The sequence below is a fragment of the Pipistrellus kuhlii genome, unplaced genomic scaffold, assembly GCF_014108245.1.
Source record: "Pipistrellus kuhlii isolate mPipKuh1 unplaced genomic scaffold, mPipKuh1.p scaffold_m20_p_1, whole genome shotgun sequence".
NCBI lineage: Eukaryota > Metazoa > Chordata > Mammalia > Chiroptera > Vespertilionidae > Pipistrellus > Pipistrellus kuhlii.
In genome coordinates, this window is record NW_023425404.1 from 23,016,076 (window position 1) to 23,034,147 (window position 18,072).

At 46.2% G+C, this 18,072-nt stretch overlaps 2 protein-coding genes and 1 long non-coding RNA gene across 5 annotated transcripts; 2 read left to right on the forward strand and 1 right to left on the reverse strand.

Annotated features, from left to right (window-relative positions):
• Positions 1–3: 3 nt before the first annotated feature.
• L3HYPDH (trans-L-3-hydroxyproline dehydratase) lies at positions 4–8,248 on the forward strand. Of its 3 annotated transcripts, XR_004987386.2 has the most exons (6): positions 4–619; positions 4,120–4,289; positions 5,366–5,488; positions 5,578–5,715; positions 7,027–7,219; positions 8,019–8,248. XR_004987386.2 is itself a non-coding variant. In XM_036435045.2 (5 exons), the coding sequence occupies exons 1-5, from the start codon at positions 103–105 to the stop codon at positions 7,074–7,076; spliced, it is 1,035 nt and encodes a 344-aa protein (XP_036290938.1). In that variant the 5' UTR covers positions 4–102; the 3' UTR covers positions 7,077–7,190. The 3 variants fall into 3 exon arrangements, 2 of the variants coding, with proteins under 2 accessions (XP_036290938.1, XP_036290920.1); XM_036435045.2 differs by lacking the exon at positions 8,019–8,248 and having other exon boundaries at positions 6,990–7,190; XM_036435027.2 differs by lacking the exon at positions 7,027–7,219 and having other exon boundaries at positions 7–619; positions 8,019–8,175.
• LOC123652133 lies at positions 8,174–17,788 on the reverse strand. Its single transcript, XR_006741269.1, has 2 exons — positions 17,714–17,788; positions 8,174–8,315 (listed from the first exon to the last, which is right to left on the reverse strand). It is a non-coding gene; the product is annotated as an uncharacterized LOC123652133 (long non-coding RNA).
• Positions 9,431–12,485, forward strand: GPR135 (G protein-coupled receptor 135). The gene has a single exon (XM_036435100.2). The coding sequence runs from the start codon at positions 9,632–9,634 to the stop codon at positions 11,090–11,092; it is 1,461 nt and encodes a 486-aa protein (XP_036290993.1). The 5' UTR covers positions 9,431–9,631; the 3' UTR covers positions 11,093–12,485.
• Positions 17,789–18,072: the final 284 nt, after the last annotated feature.

Sequence of the window (18,072 nt, forward strand, 5' to 3'; positions counted from 1 at the left end):
CCATCCGGGCTCCGAGGCCCCGCCCCCTAGGAGGCCGCGGGTCCTGGAGGGCCCCGGGTGTGCGGCGCGCGCCCCGCCGGGCGGTAGTCAGTCGTGTCCGCCATGCAGACCCCCGAGAGCCGGCCGGCGCCGCCCCGGCTGCCCCCGCACGACCCGGGCACGCCGGCGCTGTCGGTGGTGGACATGCACACGGGCGGCGAGCCCCTGCGCATCGTGCTGGCGGGGTGTCCGGAGGTGGCGGGCCCCACGCTGCTGGCCAAGCGGCGCTACATGCGCCAGCACCTGGACCACGTGCGGCGGCGGCTCGTGCACGAGCCCCGCGGGCACCGGGACATGTACGCGGCCGTGCTGGTGCCGAGCGAGCTGCCGGGCGCGCACCTGGGCGTCCTGTTCCTGCACAACGAAGGCTACAGCTCCATGTGCGGCCACGCCGTGCTGGCGCTCGGCCGCTTCGCGCTGGACTTCGGGCTGGTGGCCGCGCCCCCTGCCGGCGCCCGCGAGGCCCGCGTCCACATCCACTGCCCGTGCGGGCTGGTGGCCGCCTTCGTGGAGTGCGAGGGCGGCCGCAGCCTCGGCCCGGTGCGCTTCCACAGCGTCCCGGCCTTCGTGCTGGCCACAGGTAACCGGGGGACCTGCCATCCCCGAGACGCTACTAACTACTACATTCGTTCTCTGGGCTGGAACCCACGCCGCGCAACTAACCCACCCACAGGCTTTGCAAATAATGAAAAGGTAGTTCTAAGTCATTTCAGGGAGCCTTCCGGACTTGTGCGGAGCATGCACCCCAATGATCCCTCAGGTCCGTGGGCCTGTGGTCCTGAGAGAGCCTGGAGACGTGGAGATTTCCGCACCTCGTGCCCCATTGGCAGGCATTCCTAGATTTCACAATCCGATAAAGCTAGGGCGGCCAGAGTCAAAGAGCAAAGACCAGCCCATGGGCCCAGGCTCCAGGCTGGCCCAGAATACCCTCGCTGGACACATTATCCCATACTCTGATGGGTTACTGAGACTGATCTGTAAAAAGTGCTTCTCCACTTCTTGGGGAGGAAATTAAATGAGAATGAACTAGGCAACTTATAAATCACGAAAGTACTGATGTAATAACTGTCTAAGAACTAGCATCCTTACATAGAGGGAAATCCCTCCAACAGGCAGAATTCTATCAGTGAGGATGCTCGAGTAGTCGTGGCTGGAAGTGAGCTGGGAACTCATTTAGTCCAACCAGGAATGGGGTTATCACCTCTTTTTTTTCAAAGCCTTCAAGCCATGCATATCATTCTGCTAGTTGGATCTTAATCCTCCCCTGGGATTGGATGCCAGGTTAGCCTGATTCTGAATGATGCCGTGATAGCCAGGCTCCTTCTCAGAGCAAACAGAGGCCGCTTTTTCCTGTAGGAGAGAATGGGTCACATGTGCATTAGGAAAGCCCTGGAGGGGGACAGGAGTCTGTGTCTAGATTTCATCTCAGAAACCTCAACAGTTTAACCAACTTGGCACCTCAATCACCCCAGCAGCAGGTGGGAAGCACCCTAGATTTTGTGGGAAATGGCAGCAGGCAGCAGGACCACCACCATCTCAATTTTGGCAAGTGATGGCAGGGGCAGCCAACCCCATCAGCTCAGTAGTTCTGAGACAATGAAATCTGGCCGGGCTGGCATGGCTCAGAGGTTGAGCATCGACCTATGAACCAGGAAGTCACGGTTCAATTCCCCGTCAGGGCATATGTGCCCGGGTTGTAGGCTTGATCCCCCACATGGGGCGTACTTGGGGGGCAATGATTCTCTCATTACTGATGTTTCTATCTCCCTCTTCCTTCCTCTCTGAAATCAATAAATATATTTTAAAAGAAAATGATATCCTAAATTCTCTACTTAAAAAATACAAAAAAAGTGGACCGAGAGTGTTCAATCAAGATCAGAGTGTTCAATCTGTCCTTCCTCATTGTGGTGACCTTGTGAGAGGGTGTCTGTCCCTCAGTGTCAAGTCTGTAAAATGAAGATGACGACAGTGCCCACATCGGAAAATTGCTGAGCCCACCTCCACTCCACCTGCCATAATGAAAACCCCAGAATTCTGTTCACTGTATTCAAGTGTTAGAACAATAGGTAGTTAACATTTGTTAAATAAATAACTAAGATGACATTTGGAAGAGAATATGCTGATTGACAAATATAAACAACCGGTTCTCTTAAGAGTTCTATTCCTATTGGCTTTAATATTAACATTTATGACATTACTAATCTGTGCCAACCACTCCGCACAGATGATCACACGGAATTCTCAAAGGAAACCTTTTTTGGGGGGAATAGCAATGCCGTTTTACACACGAGGACCCTAAAGCCACACTTAACTTTCTAGCAGCCCCTTATTTCCATCGAATCTCTCATTCTCTTATTAAACGTGCTTTTCATGTTGTATCAGCATCCAGATAAAAACCCTTTCATTCAGGTTTGCTGTTAAGTTCCACAGGCATGTTTCACTCTCGATGATAAATTTGCCGTGTTTTGACATGTCACATGTAAAAGGGCTCTGTGCTCTGGTCTGTGACTGACTGCATTCCGGTGCCTTTGTAGGACTGTGCAAACTCAGGAATACAGGAAATACTTCATTTTTCACCACTGAACTTGAGACTCCACTGTGCCTTATTGGTTGACTTAGTTCCAGCCCTCCACTCGTTGCCCCTTTTCCTGACATATATGTGAGCAAATAGCCTAGGCCTTGGGGAGGGGAGCCTTTCGGTCCTCGCCTTGCAGAGATTACCAGGGAAGCATTACCTGACCCCTTCCATGTGGCCCTTGCCCCTACCCCTGCCTCTCCTTGCTGCCTCGGTCACACCCTGCAGCCTCTCCGTGGTGTGTGGGCTAAGTTAACCCAGGTCCTCTGCACTCAGGACCTTCCTCCTCTTTTCTCAGCCCAGAGGAAATTTCCCTATTGACCAAGAGAAATACGTCTCCCTTTAGAGAGCAGGAAGCAGCTGGGGCGGGTGGGGGGTTTGGGGGCGGGGATGTGGGGGATGGAATAATGTAGAAGAAAGACTCACTGGACGGGGTCAATGGTGGGAAAAGGGGACATATGTAATACTTTCAACAATAAGGATTTTAAAAGAGAGAGAACTCATGGACAACAGTGTGGTGGTTGTGGGAGGAGGGGGAGGTGGAAGAGGGCATAGAGGGGATAAAAGGTGATGGAAAAAAATAAAGTAAAATATAGTACACAACTTTGCCAACAAATCTCTTCCCCCTGCGATCGTTTCCCACAAAACCTGCTTCTCCCCTGCCATATGCCTCCCCAAGAAGCCGTGATCACCAAGCCCACTGGAATTGGGATGGAGAGAGGAAAATTCGAGAAGGGGGGAAATAATTTTAATATCCTGAAGTATCAGCCAGCCTCATTCCTTTGGAAATGTCAATTCAGTATTTCAAACAACTGACCTTCAGGTGGAACTTTGGGTATGTTGGCACTTAAAATACTTATAAAAATCCTGCTGCAAAATAATGCCATAAAGGTCAGTGATTGCACAGTGACTTGTTCTGAGCATTTGCCTGCAGTATTTGCATGAGGTGAAATATATAAGTGAATAAGTGTTTGCACGTAACATATAGGAAAAGTCTTTTTTTTTTTTTTTTTTTTTTGCATTTTGTTTTGACATTCGATTTGAAGAAACCAATCTGTGAATAGGGCTCCAAATCCTCACTATTTAAAACCACTCCTAGTCGTATGAGAGGGCACCTACATTTTCCTTCATAGTTTTCACACGTTGATGTCCCAGGGTTTTTCTCTGTCTGTCCCTATGATGTTTCCTAGAAGAAGAAAAAAAAGATACTCAGAATAGTTAATAAATATACATGTATAATTTAAGGAAAACATGCATTCAAGTGTATAACTTATGCAAACATGGAGTTAAAAATAGATAGGTGTACTTAGCTAAAGGTCTATTATTATTTACTCGATGCTTACTCGTTTGGAAGATGGATTTTTGTCTCATTTCTTTTTGTGATAGGAAGAACCTCCTACTTCCTCTACACTCCCCACCCCACCCCCACAACATAAACATATGAAAAGTTTTATGATTTATATTGCTAAACTACTAAAACACTTACTCGAACACCTCTTTTTTAGATCTGCTGGTCGATGTTCCTGGTCACGGGAAGGTGGTGGTGGACATTGCATATGGTGGCGCATTTTACGCATTTGTTAGTGCTGAAAAGTTAGGCCTCGATGTTTGTTCTGCAAAGACAAGGGACCTTGTGGATGCAGCAAGTACAGTGACAGAAGCAGTGAAAGCTCAGGTTAGTACTGTTGCTGCCATCAAAACTGCTGCTTTTTATGATACCAGCTGAATTCATTCTTTAAAAAAAATTTTTTTTCTTGATTTCAGAGAGGTAGGAAGAGGGGGAGAGAGAGATTTGTAAATATCAATGATGAGAAAGAATCATTGACCAGGTGCCTTCTGCACACTCCCCACTGGGGATCCAGCCTGCAACTTAGGCATGTGCCCTCACCAGAAATCCAACCGGAGACCTCTTGGTTCCTAGGTCCATGATCAACCGCTGAGCCACACCACCTGGGCAGACTTCATTCTCTACAGTAGGTCATTCTTTTTCCACCCAATTGTTTCTCTTACCTATTAGTGTCTACATCCTTGTAACTTTTGCTTGCCCTTTGTCTCTATCACTGGTATTTACTTCAGTTCTAGATACACATCGCCTGATTTCTCCACATGATCCCCTTCAAGCTCCTGAGAGTGAGGATATGGTGGCCTTAGCTCTTCCTGTTTGAGCAGCCCTAGCCAGCCTGTGGGTTGATCATCCCAGGCTCAGTGCCTCAAAGAGTGTGTGTGGTTAGTGAGGGTGTGTGTGTGTGTGTGTGTGTGTGTGTGTGTGTGTGTGTGGTTAGTGGGTGTGTGTGTGTGTGTGTAAAATAAGTGGAGGCTATGTGCAGGGCAACTTCCTTAGGAAGGACTCACAACTTCCACCCGGCCAGTGTGACCCGGCCAGTGTGACTCAGTGGTTGAGGATCTACCCACGAACCAGGAGGTCACTGTTTGATTCCCAGTCAGGGCACAATCCCCAGCAGGGGCTGTGCAGGAGGCAGCCCATCAATGATTCTCATCATTAATGTTTCTCTCTCTCCCTTCCTCTTTGAAATTAAAAAAAAAAATCACAACTTCCAATAAAACTGTTTATATATCTAGACAACCATGTCATTCTAACATTTAATGCCTTCACCCAAAAGGTGTTTTAAAAATGATAAAGATGGAAAAATTATGTCTAAGAGTGCTCCATATATGTTGTTTAAAATATAAACGCGAACCAAAGTATTATATTTGTTTTACATGTGGTCTATAATTTTTCGTTACTTACAGTTTAAAATTACACATCCTGAAAGTGAAGACCTTGCCTTTCTGTACGGAACTATATTAACTGATGGAAAAGACGCTTACAGTGAGGAGCCAACCACCAACCTTTGTGTGTTTGCAGATGCGCAGGTATTAAAACTGTGATTATTAGGCACAAAACTCATGCGATGTGGAAGTGGAGCACTGTGAACACTCCATCTTCATTTATTCTGACACAGGTGGACCGGAGTCCTACGGGCTCAGGGGTGACAGCCCGCATTGCCTTACAGTATCACAAAGGGCTTCTGGAACTGAACCAGACCAGAGCCTTTAAAAGCAGCGCCACTGGCTCCGTGTTCACCGGGAAGGCTGTGAGGGTGAGTGACGCCTTTACCTCCTCCTGTAAAGGTGTTACTTTTGAGACTGAAGAGGTGTGAGCTGGGTGTGTGATGGGTTTTTTCACTCAGCTCTCAGAAGACAGTTATCAAACAGACCTGTCAGAACTGTTCAGCTAGGATATTGGTTCTCAAAGTGAGGTTTCCCAAGGTCCTTTCCATGGGTCCACAAGGCCAACACAATATTCATAATAATACTAAGACACTTTAATTCTCTCATGAGTGTACAGTTCTCCAGAGGCAGAATAACGTGCTATCCCAGCTGACTGAATGGAGGAGCAGATGTGAGGATCTAGCTGTCTTCTTTACAGCCAGACATGGAATGCTTCAAAAAATGTGAAACAATGCCATTTTTCTCATGAGTTGTTTTTTTTTTATTTGTTTTGGCAAATGTTATTTCACAAAAATTTGTTGTTTATGTTAACATGCAATGAGTTTATTTTTTAAATGAATTAATGAAATATACCTTTAATTTTTTTTAAAGAGCAAACAGTAATAGATATAACCTATGTAAACAAAAACTCTTTTGAGGACTTCAAACCTGAAGGTGTAATGGGAATTGAACCTGCACTCTTTGCTGCACTAGATGATGCTCCAACCAACTGAGCCAGCTGGCCAGGGAAATATAGCTGTTTTTAAAGCTTGATTTTTCTAAATATTGAATTAAGTTAGGCATTTCTATACGTTACCTGATCTTATGAGATACCAAATCATTACGTTGAATGCAAAAATTTGGAGTACATTGTCTTCAAGTCTCTGAATGAAGATAAAATAATAATCTATCATACTTATTGGGTGTTTCACTATCGATACATATCAGTTTCCAAGCTAACCACATGATGCATGCCATATCATTTCATTCTCACACGAATCCTGGGAGGTCAATGCTATTCTTTAACAAATGATAAATTGGAGAGTTTAGGTAATTTGCCAAAAGGCAAAGAGTAATGGATCCAGACTATGAACATGATCTCTCTGAGCAGACCTCACACTGTTAACATTATATTGTTATTAGACAAGGTGAGTTTTCAGTGAGGCTTTATATTAGAGCAGCTTTATAAAAAGATAATAAAATTACTGTACCCTAAGCTCATAATTGTCATTTACCTTAAGCTTCAGTTATCCTGTTTTTTAAAAATGAGAAAATGTAGATACTGTGTAGTGGAGATCTGAAGTTATTTAACACCTATTATCATACTTGCCAGAACATCTTCATTTGCACCACTGACCTTTGCTCTCTGTCTGGCCTCTTCCAGGCTCTCTCATACTATCTCCATCTCTTTTCCTGCCCAGCTTCCTTATCCTGCCCTTCCGTTTACAAGCCCCCAGCATTTTATCCTTAGCGTCCTTCTCATCTCATCTGCTATTTGATGCCACTGGGCAATTTCACCCACTTCTGAAGTTTCAACTCTCAGCCACCCACTGATGACTTCTAAACCTTCCTCCCTCCCATGCCTACCCTGGGCTTCTCTCCTGAGTCTAACAGGTATGTTCCCCACTGTCCAGTAAAGTCATCTCAAAATGACTGTCTCAGAGATATTGCACACTCAACTTGTTAAAAAAAAGTTCTTTCCTGTCAAAACTGGTTTGGCTCAGTAGATAGAGCATCGGCCTGCAGACTGAAAGGTCTCAGGTTTGATTCTGGTCAAGGGCATGTACCTTGGTTGCATGCACATCCCCAGTAGGAGGTGTGCAGGAGGCAACTGATCGATGTTTCTCTCTCATCAATGTTTCTAACTCTATATCCCTCTCCCTTCCTCTCTGTAAAAAAAAAAAAAAAAAAAAAAAAAAAAAAAAAAATCAATAATATATATATATATATATATATATATATATATATATATATATATATGTATTTAAAAGTTCTTTCTTCCTAAATGTGCCTCTCCTGCTACATTCACTTTCAAGCTACAATAAAAGCTGTAGTCATATTTACTTCTATTCCTTACTTCCCACATATCAGTCCCCAGGCCTGTCAGTTCTTCCTCCAAAGTATCTCTATATTTTGCTTTTCCCAGCCTCACTAAAAATTACCGCAGTGACTGTAGATTCAGTCAGTGAATTAAGCTTACCAGGGTTCTGGGTGTCTAGTTTCTCTCCTCCCTAGTAGTCTCCCACTGTACAGTTAGTTTATGTAAAACACAAACCTAACCAGGTCGCTCTCCTTTCAGTGGATTAACTCTTGGGTTTTCTTTAAAATAATAAAAATTAACAATATGACTTAAACCAGATACAATATGAATGCAGTAATTTGATACTGTACTCCTTTCGTCTTCTCTTTTCAGGAAGCAAAGTGCGGGGATTTTAATGCAGTGATAGTGGAAGTCTCTGGACGAGCCCATTACACGGGTACAGCAAGCTTCACCATAGAAGACGATGACCCACTGAGGGATGGGTTTCTTCTCAAGTGACTTCCATGGCTTTTAAAGGCTTTCTTTTTAAGCAATCAGTACCTGTCAGTAATTTTCATCTGAAATATTTGGAAATCTATATCCAAATTGTATAATACATGTAAGCCAATTCCCATTTTTCTAAAATAGTACACTATGGTTAAATATAAAATCATTCTACCTTGCCCTAACCTGTTTGGCTCAGTGGATAGAGGAACACACCCTAGCCTTTCAAGGTCATGCTGTCACCTTGAGAGGGCATAGTTTGTGTTGTTTCTTGGTGCCCTGGATACTTCCACCTCCCTCAGCAGCCACACCCTAGTCCAGTGGTCGGCAAACCGTGGCTCATGAACCACATGTGGCTCTTTGGCCCCTTGAGTGTGGCTCTTCCACAAAATATCACGTACCCTAATTAAGTTAGTAACAATGTACCAACCTATATAGTTTAGGTTTTAAAAATTTGGCTCTCAAAAGAAATCTCAATCGTTGTACTGTTGATATTTGGCTCTGTTGACTAATGAGTTTGCCGACCACTGGCCTAGCTCCTCAGAGCACCTGTATCAGTCACCTGTGGGGTTTAGTCCTCAGTAATCCTGGGAGTCAACCAGTGCATCTGCATTTCATAAACACATTTCATAACATTAGTGGTTCCCAAAGTGTGGCCATCAGACCAGCAACATCCCCACCTAGGATCTTGCTAGAGATGCAAAATTCTAGGATGGGACCCCAGACCCAGAGAATCTGAAACCTGGGGTTGGACTGACTCAGTTTCAGCAAGAAGTCCAGGTGATTCTGTTAGACGCTCCAGGTTGAGAACACCTGTGTTAACTAGGGTGACCAGACGTCCCGCTTTTGGCGGGACAGTCCGGATTTCTAGCAATTTGTCCCGAGTCTCGCGATGTTTTAAAAAAAGTCCAACACCGCGGGTCAAATTGTTAGAAATCGGGACTGTCCCACCAAAAGCGGGACGTCTGGGCACCTTAGTGTTAACCTATCTTGCCCTCTCGTTTAACATCTCTGGATTGGGGCAGCTTCCACTTCAGGTCCTCCATTCCTTCCCTACCTGCATGTGCCCGGAAACACCCACAGGGAGCCAACGCATCCCCCGCGAAGGCCTTCCCAGGGCGTCCTATCCAAGAAAAGAACGAGCATGAACCCTCGTTGTATTTGGTTACTGACAGGAGGGCCCCTCCCGCTTTATCTGGCCGGACAGGGTCCCCGCGGCGGCCCCTTTGGCCCTCGGGAGCCCGGACCCCAGGGCGAGGCGCCTCGCGGGAGGTGAAGCCGTGCGCCCGCCCCGCGCGCTCCTGCGTAAACAGGCGGTTCCCTTGGCAACGCCTGGAACCCGCGTCCAAGGCTCCGCAGGCTCTGCCGCGACCACCGCCGCCCCTCCTCCGGCCCAGCCCCGCTCCCGCAGCCGCCTCTCGCCCTGGCCCGGGACACCCTCCGGCTCGCGGCCGCCGCCCCCCGGGGCGGGATGACCAGACCTGCGGCCGCCGCGGGGCCCCATGGAGCCAGCGTGCACGGCCTCGTCGGGCAGCCCGCGCCCCGGCGCCCCCTCCGCGGCCGGCACACCTGGCGGGCCCTCCTCCGCGGCGACGGCGGCGGCCGCGCTCTCCTTCAGCACCGTGGCCACCGCGGCGGCCGCGGCGCTGGGGAACCGGAGCGCCGGGAGCGAGGGCGGCACCACTGGCGCCGCGGCTGGCGGCGGCCTCGGCTGGCCTGGGGCGGCGGGGGCGGCGGGGGCGGCGGGGAGGCCGCCGATGCGCCCCGAGGCGGCGCCGCAGCTGCTCACGCACGGGGCGGCCGTGGCGGCCCAGGCGCTGGTCCTCCTGCTCATCTTCCTGCTGTCTAGCCTGGGCAACGGCGCCGTGATGGGGGCGATCGCGAAGCACCGGCAGCTCCGCACCGTCACCAACGCCTTCATCCTGTCGCTGTCCCTGTCGGACCTGCTCACGGCCCTGCTCTGCCTGCCCGCCGCCTTCCTGGACCTCTTCACGCCGCCCGGGGGCTCCGCGCCCGCCGCGGGGCCCTGGCACGGATTCTGCACCGCCAGCCGCTTCTTCAGCTCGTGCTTCGGCATCGTGTCCACGCTCAGCGTGGCCCTCATCTCGCTGGACCGCTACTGCGCCATCGTGCGGCCGCCCCGAGAGAAGATCGGCCGCCGGCGGGCGCTGCAGCTGCTGGCGGGGGCCTGGCTGCTGGCGCTGGGCGGCTCGCTGCCCTGGGAGCTGCTCCTCCGCGCGCCCCGCGCGGCCCCCGCGCCGCAGAGCTTCCACGGCTGCCTCTACCGCGCGTCCCCGGACCCCGCGCAGCTGGGCGCGGCCTACAGCGTGGGGCTCGTGGTGGCCTGCCACCTGCTGCCCTTCCTGCTCATGTGCTTCTGCCACTACCACATCGGCAAGGCCGTGCGCCTGTCCGGGGTGCGCGTGCGGCCCGTGAGCACCTACGCGCGCGTGCTGCGCTTCTTCAGCGAGGTGCGCACCGCCACCACCGTCCTCGTCATGATCGTCTTCGCCATCGGCTGCTGGGGGCCCTACTGCTTCCTGGTGCTGCTGGCCGCCGCCCGCCAGGCCCCGGCAGCGCAGGCCCCCTCGCTCCTCCACGTGGTGGCCGTCTGGCTGACGTGGGCCAACGGGGCCATCAACCCCCTCATCTATGCCATCCGCAACCCCAACATCTCCATGCTGCTGGGGCGCAGCCGGGAAGAGGGTTACCGGACTAGGAATGCGGACGCTTCCCTGCCCAGCCGGGGCCGGGGTCAGCAAGCCAGAAAGCAGTGCGCCAACCGGCTGGGGGGCTGCAGCAGGATGGCCGCTTCCCATCCCGCCAGCGGGGTGGCCGGGGACGTGGCCTTGTGGGCTCGTAAAACACCAGTTGTGCTTTTCTGCCGGGAAGGGCCACCGCGACCGGTGACAGCATTGGCCAAACAGCCTCCTCCATCTGAAGCCAGGGACACCAGCCTCTAATCTGAGTTGGGGTGCACAGCTTATGAAGATAGCTTTTTACCTGCTTCGTTGAATGCAGGATTCTGGGGAGAAGTGTGGGGGGTTTTTTGTTTTGTTTTTTTTTTCTTAAAGCCAGACATTTAAAAAAGAGGCAGATCGGGAGGCCTACCACTTCCCCCAAACAACATACAAAACAATGTCGCCTTCAGAAGTGCCAAAAGGACTGTAACGTGCAAAAGTTAAAATAATCTGAAACCACACAACCAAGCATTGTGAATTGTAAGTGCCAAAAATGACTAAATAAAATTCACGATTACTGAAAAGCTCATATTACAGGAATCACACTGTGAAACAAAGTCACTGAATGCAATCAGTATTTGTTCAAACACCTAGTTTCAAGAAAGAACAGAGACCCTCAGAATTGCTTACCGATCCCTCTAAATCACCAGCATTCAACAAAATTTCAGATTTCTAGAACTTGCTTCTCTGACACATGCTTTGGGTGCTTAGGTTGGGAGTGGAAAATTCTTATCCTTACACCCATCCCTCTAAAATCTTTGTGGGAAATTTTAAATTCATGTCCCATGTAAAACTGTAGGATTTTTGAAAAGGTGGTTTATTACCATAAAATTCAGCCCCCTGAAGTATGAAAATAAAGAAATGTGGCTGTTTTAAAAAAAGTATTCTAAAGTTAAAATTAGAAAGTTATGTTTCTCATCCTACCCCCAAAATCATCTGCCCTGACTAGCTCTGAGGCTTTATCTACTCTTACTCTAACCTGCTACTTCTTTTTCTAATACCTTGGATGCTGCTGCTCCCAGAATGCTTTCACACTTTAAAAAAAAATAACGTTTGTAGTAGAAAGTCTTTGTCTTTTGGGGGTAAATTGATTTTTGGATGCAGCCAAAAAATGTAATTTGAAGTCAAGTTGATTGAATCAGATGAGTAATGTCATATATATATTAAAAGCTCTATAAATTAACATGATTTCACTTTCCTGTGTGGTTTTTAACTGATGATGTTTTTTAAAAGGAATTCTAAAAATATTTTAAGAAGTGGCCCCATTTCTAAAATAAACATGGAATTTTTTAAGATGAGCATACTCTCTTACATTTGGGATTTTTGGTATGTTTGTGTGTGTGTGTGTGTGTGTGTGTGTGTTTAATAGATCATTTCTTTATAGATAATGAGTTTCCTAAAATAATGTAGTCTTTATTAGAAAGGGAAACCAAGTGTGGAATTATTATATAATGTAATAGGGTCTAAATAACTTAGACATATCAGAGAGGTACTTCAATCAAGCTAAAGATATCTTTAGAAATGTGTAAAACAAAGATGCTTTTAAAAATTTCAAAAGCACAATTCAGGATTTGTGTGTATAAAATTTCATTAAATGCCATTCATTGACTCAGAATTTTATGAGATATTTTTGTGTTTTCTCCTTTCTCTATCCTGCCTCTCTTTTCTTCAGTATTTCATAGCCTTTACTGAATAAGTACTTTAAACTACACATGAAGCATCAGCTATCATATAAAAGTTTTAATGTGAAATAATCACCTTTTTTCTTATAAAATGTTTAAAGATGTTTATTGTGTTTAAGTTTTTGTGCAATAGGTGGGTGATGCCATTACTTTGTAATAAAAAATGGAAATATACAGAGTGGCCAGATTATTATAATCTTGAACACATAATAATCTGGCCACTCAGTGTATATATACAGTATATATATTAGAGGCCCAGTACATGAATTTGTGCATGGGTGGGGTCTGGCCAGTCTGGCCAGGAGGAGGGGACATGGGCGGTTGGCCGGCCTGCCTGCTGGTTGAACTCTTGCTCCAGGGGACAATTTGCATATTAGCCTTTTATTATATAGGATATATACTGAGTGGCCAGATTATTATGCATTCAGAGATCATAAAAATCTGGCCACTCAGTGTATATTCATGTCAGAGCTAATGATGTTTTAATTTTTCTTCTCCAGGCATCATTATAATCAGTTTATAAATTATCTGTATATATTTTGCTACACTCAGCGTAGCACAAAGTAGATGCGCTAATCTTTTCTCTTCAGTACTTGTTATAAAACATATACAGACTTTATGAAGCCAAACAAACATTTAACAGATATCTATACTAGTAGTACTTCCTGTTAAAGCCAAAAAAAAGTTGTGTATATTTTGGCATTGTGAGAAAATGGAAGTCATTAGAAATGACAAAAAACAAACAAACAACCCTTCTAGTTATGAAGAGTATCACAGACTGGGAATTAGGCAACTTTGAATAAAGATCAGAAAAAGAGAAATCTTGGGGGAAGGAGGTAAGCATGTTGCAAAATAGAGTATTGTCTAGGAAAGTGGTGGGCAAACTCATTAGTCAACAGAACCAAGTATCAACAGTACAACGATTGAAATTTCCTTTGAGAGCCAAAATTTTTAAACTTAAACTTCTAACACCGTTTTTTCAAAATAGACTCGCCCAGGCCATGGTATTTTGTGGAAGAGACACACTCAAGGGGCCTAAGAGCCTCATGTGGCTCGCGAGCTGCAGTTTGCCAACCACAGGTCTAGGGTAAAGCATCAAAGGAAGGTATGTCATAAACACATATAATAAACCAACATGAAATGGAATAAACCTTTCTGGTGAATGAAGGAAATATCTGAGAGATTGGAAGTGAGAAGCTGGTGGCATGAAGGATTATAAGACAGAAAAGAAATCCCCACCCTAACTTGTTAGGGCGTGGTAGGAAGTTTTAGTAAATAAGTGGGTTGGGGAAGAGTCCAGGTGTTAATGGCTCTAAGAGTTATGGTTGGCAAGAATAAGAGGGAAAAAGATCCCTAGCTAGTTTGGCTCAGTGGATAGAGGCATCAGCCTGTAGCCTGAAGAGTCTTGGGTTCCTCAAATCCCAGTAGGGGGCGTGCAGGAGGCAGCCAATCAATGATTCTCATCACTGATGTTTCTATCTCTCTCTCTCTCCTTTCCTCTCTGAAATAAATAAAAAATATATTTTGTAAAAAGAGAAACTTGTTAATAAGTTACTGGAAACCTAGAGTGCTATGTATCTGTGAGGCTATCCAACTTGTCAGTGATAGAACTAGGATTTGAAGCAGAGTCTTTCTGCGCTCAGAGCCCTATCTATGTTCCCTCTCTACCCTCTGTGGTCCTCACAAAGGTCAATGGTAAGGGAGACTAAGGATGCGGAGTTGTGGTACTATCCTCCTCCTCCTCCTCAATCTACTGTTTTTATTTCCTACTTTACATTGGGCAACGTCTGAGTACAAAGGCTAGTGAAAGACAGAAATCATAGTACCTGCCTTAAGAAGGTTTAACAGCTTAATTAAGGACCTTGTACTTTATAAATATTGTTCACAATCAGGACTCTTTACCTCTGGGGAAGAAAAGGTGAAGCATTTTTATGTGGTTAATAAAGGAGATGGATTTGGAAGCAAAAGACATGCAATGATAAAGGCCAACTACCAACCTGGTCCAGTTGTAAATATTTAGGGACAAAAACCTTATGTCTTGAATAAAAGATAGAGGAAGAATGACTCTCCAATAAATGTAAGACTTGGGCCTTTCCTCATGCTGACTGAGTGCATGATTTTAGGTAGGAAAAGGGGAAAGAAAGGTGTGAAATATTGGGAAGTGTTAAATATGGCACAATACAAAAAAAAGCCAGAATGTAATCCTTCATATCTCAGTCTGCTCCCAGCTCAGATATTTCATTTCAATGAAAATAACAGCAACAAGTCATGTTCAGCATAGTACATACATTAGCTCATTTAATCCTCAAAGCAACCCTCTGAAGGGGGGTACTAGTGTGATCATTCCACTGATTTTACAGACGAGAAAACTGAGGCACTGAGGTGCTATGTGATTTGCTGAAGTTCACACAGGAAGTAATCCTATCTAATAAAAGAGTAATACCGCAAATCACTCTGCTACATCCACAAGCCATGCCCATCATCCAACCAGGAGCGAGTAGGCAAATTAATCAAGATGGCTACGGCCACAGAGTGAGCAGGAGGCTTGGCTTCGCTGAAAGCTACAAAGTTTTAATTATAGAAGATAAATAAATCCCAGATACCAGGGAGGGCCTCTGCTTGGATCGCTGGGGGGCATGGCTGGCCTGCATACCACCACAGGCCCCTCACCCAGGCCGCCCCATGCCCCAAGGGAACCCCACCCTGATCCAGGACACCTTTCAGGGCAAACCAGCTGGACCCCACCCATGCAGCAGGTCTCTATCCTATCTAATAAAAGAGTAGTATGCAAACTGACCATCACTTCAACACACAAGGTGGTTGCCCCAATGTGGTCAAAGATGGCTGGTCCCATGTGGACACAAGATGGCCACCACAAGATGGCCAGCAGGGGAGGACAGTTGGGAGGGACTAGGCCTGAAGGGAGAGCAGTTGTGGGCGATTAAGCCTACAGGACAGGGCAGTAAGGAGTGACAAGGCGTGCAGGGGAGGGCAGTTAGGGGCAATCAGGCTAGTAGAGGAGCAGTTAGGCATCAATCAGGCTGGCAGGGGAGTGGTTAGGCAGTGATCAGGCTGGCAGGCAGAAGCAGTTAGGGGCAATCAGGAAGGCAGGCAGGCAGGCAGGCGAGCAGTTGAGAGCCAGCAGGCCTGGGTTGTGATGTCCAACTGCTCTCACCATCTCACTACTCCCTGGGTCCTGGCTGCTACTCGTGCCGCTGGACCTCCTTTATGCTGGTTACAAAGCTCAGCCACCAGCTGCTAACAGTTGTTACCATGTCCCTCCACAGAGGGGCTAGCTGGCTGGTCCTGCCAGCTAGCATCGCTCTCCCCAAGCACCGGCCTTGCTGAAGAAGGCACCTTTCCTCTTAGAGGAACATGCCCTCTGGTCAAAAGTAGAGCAATATCTCCACTGCATGGAGGCAAACCATGCATCTGCCGAATGTTGTATGTTCTCTGCACGGGCCAGTTTAAAAGTAAACAACTAACAGTCAACTTGTTCTCTCTCCAGAGAACCTAACGATGTTTAACTGGGGAAAATGTTTAATCCTGTCTTACCTCCAGCTGTGAGAGACAAATGACAGGAGGAAGCGCACTGAGCTCACCATTTCCTGTGCTCACTGAGGGCCTGCTTGTTTCTGGCCGGCCGGGGCCCTCAGGAAGTGCAGCCTTTCTAATAGCACCCCCTGTGCTCACTCTGCGGAAGAGGGAAATCCAAATAGCACTTCAGCTACAATATGAGAGCCTGCAATACTGCTAATTCCCCACAAGGAGGCTCCATTGGCAAGTACAATAAGTTTCAAAGAGGGAAAAGTATCAACCATTTTAAAAGCAGTACATCATGGTGCATTAAATTTTCATAATCTTTAACCACTTTAACATTCCTGATTACAGTTTGGTTCTTATTATCATATAAAAAGGTATCGTATTATCTTACTGCCATGCAAAGTAAGGCAAATGCATCATGTCTTAAATCCATAACTTAAATTAAGCTGAGTATACAGAACAAGAGAGAGGTTCTTTTTTTTTTTTCTTTCCCTGGGGGGTTGGGGGGGAGGCAAAGTTGATAATTATAATAAAAAATAGTCCCTCATGCTTCAGTTACTACATTTGATCCAAGAGTTGTCACATAGATTCAACTTAGGCTTTCAAAGTCAAAGAAAAATAAAGATTAACCTTTGGCTAAAATGTTTTCCCTTTTTATATATGGTAAACCATTATTACCTGTTTAGTAGCTTTGCTTAATCAATAACACATATGGCCGTGGCATTATTTTAATATATCTTTAAAATTAAAGCCATGAATACTTCTAACCAGATGATGTAATACCTTAAAATATTGGTAATAATCATTTCTAAATGGCCATACGTTTATTAAAAATATTTAAAAAGGAAATATAGCTTAAATACATAATAAATAATTTATACAATTGAGATCTTTTTCAAACTGTGATGTTAAAACTAGATATATGATGTAACACTGTATGGTGTTAAAAATTTCCTTTTGCATCCTCAATTCTCTGAAGGAAAAAACTTAGAATATGACTAGTGCCATAAGTGTTCAATTAACTTCATGTTTAAGTCATTTATTGCATGCCATATGGTGTGTGTGTAAAATATATCAGGGCAACTGAGAAGGCAAATTTCTTTACATGAAAAACATAATTAGATTTGTACTTTGTGAGTTTTAGTGCTCTGAGACTTCAGTCTTCTTTAGCGAGTGGGATTTGTGGCTGTAGCTAGTATTTACTGAGGGCCTCCATCAGGTGCTTTGCTTATATTATTTCATTTGAGCTATATCCATGGGCTAGATATTACTATGTGCATTCTGCAGACAAAGAGACTGAGACTCAAAGAAATAACTTGTTCAAGATCCCATAGCCATCCAAACAACTGGTACTGGAAGTATCGGTATTGGACTCACAAGTAGGCGTGGATGGGGAGAAGAGAGGGAAGGGATGGAGGTATGAGAGCCCGAGAGTAAGGAGGAGGCAGGATGACATGAAGGAGGAATCTTACCTGGGTGTGCACAAAGGAGAGATTTACACCCCTTAGCATGCCTACCAGTCCTCATCAGCTTCTCTGCACCAGATGTATCTCTGTTTATTCAGTGAATTTAATTTAAGCATCAATATTACATTTGAAATGTAAGAGTGAGCCGAAACCGGTTTGGCTCAATGGATAGAGCGACGGCTTGGGGACTGAAGGGACCCAGGTTCGATTCCGGTCAAGGGCATGTACCTTGGTTGCGGGCATATCCCCAGTAGGGGGTGTGCAAGAGGCAGCTGATCGATGACTCTCTCTCATCGATGTTTCTAACTCTCTATCCCTCTCTCTTCCTCTCCCTCTCTCTTCCTCTCTGTAAAAAATCAATAAAATATATTTTAAAAAAAGAAATGTAAGAGTGAAATTAGCATCCTATGATAACTTTAAATCATTACTGGGTAGCCAGGCACTAGCTTCTTAATGTCCGGTCACTCTCCCAGCAGATGAGAAAAAAACCTGGTGGCCATGTCTCAGGGCA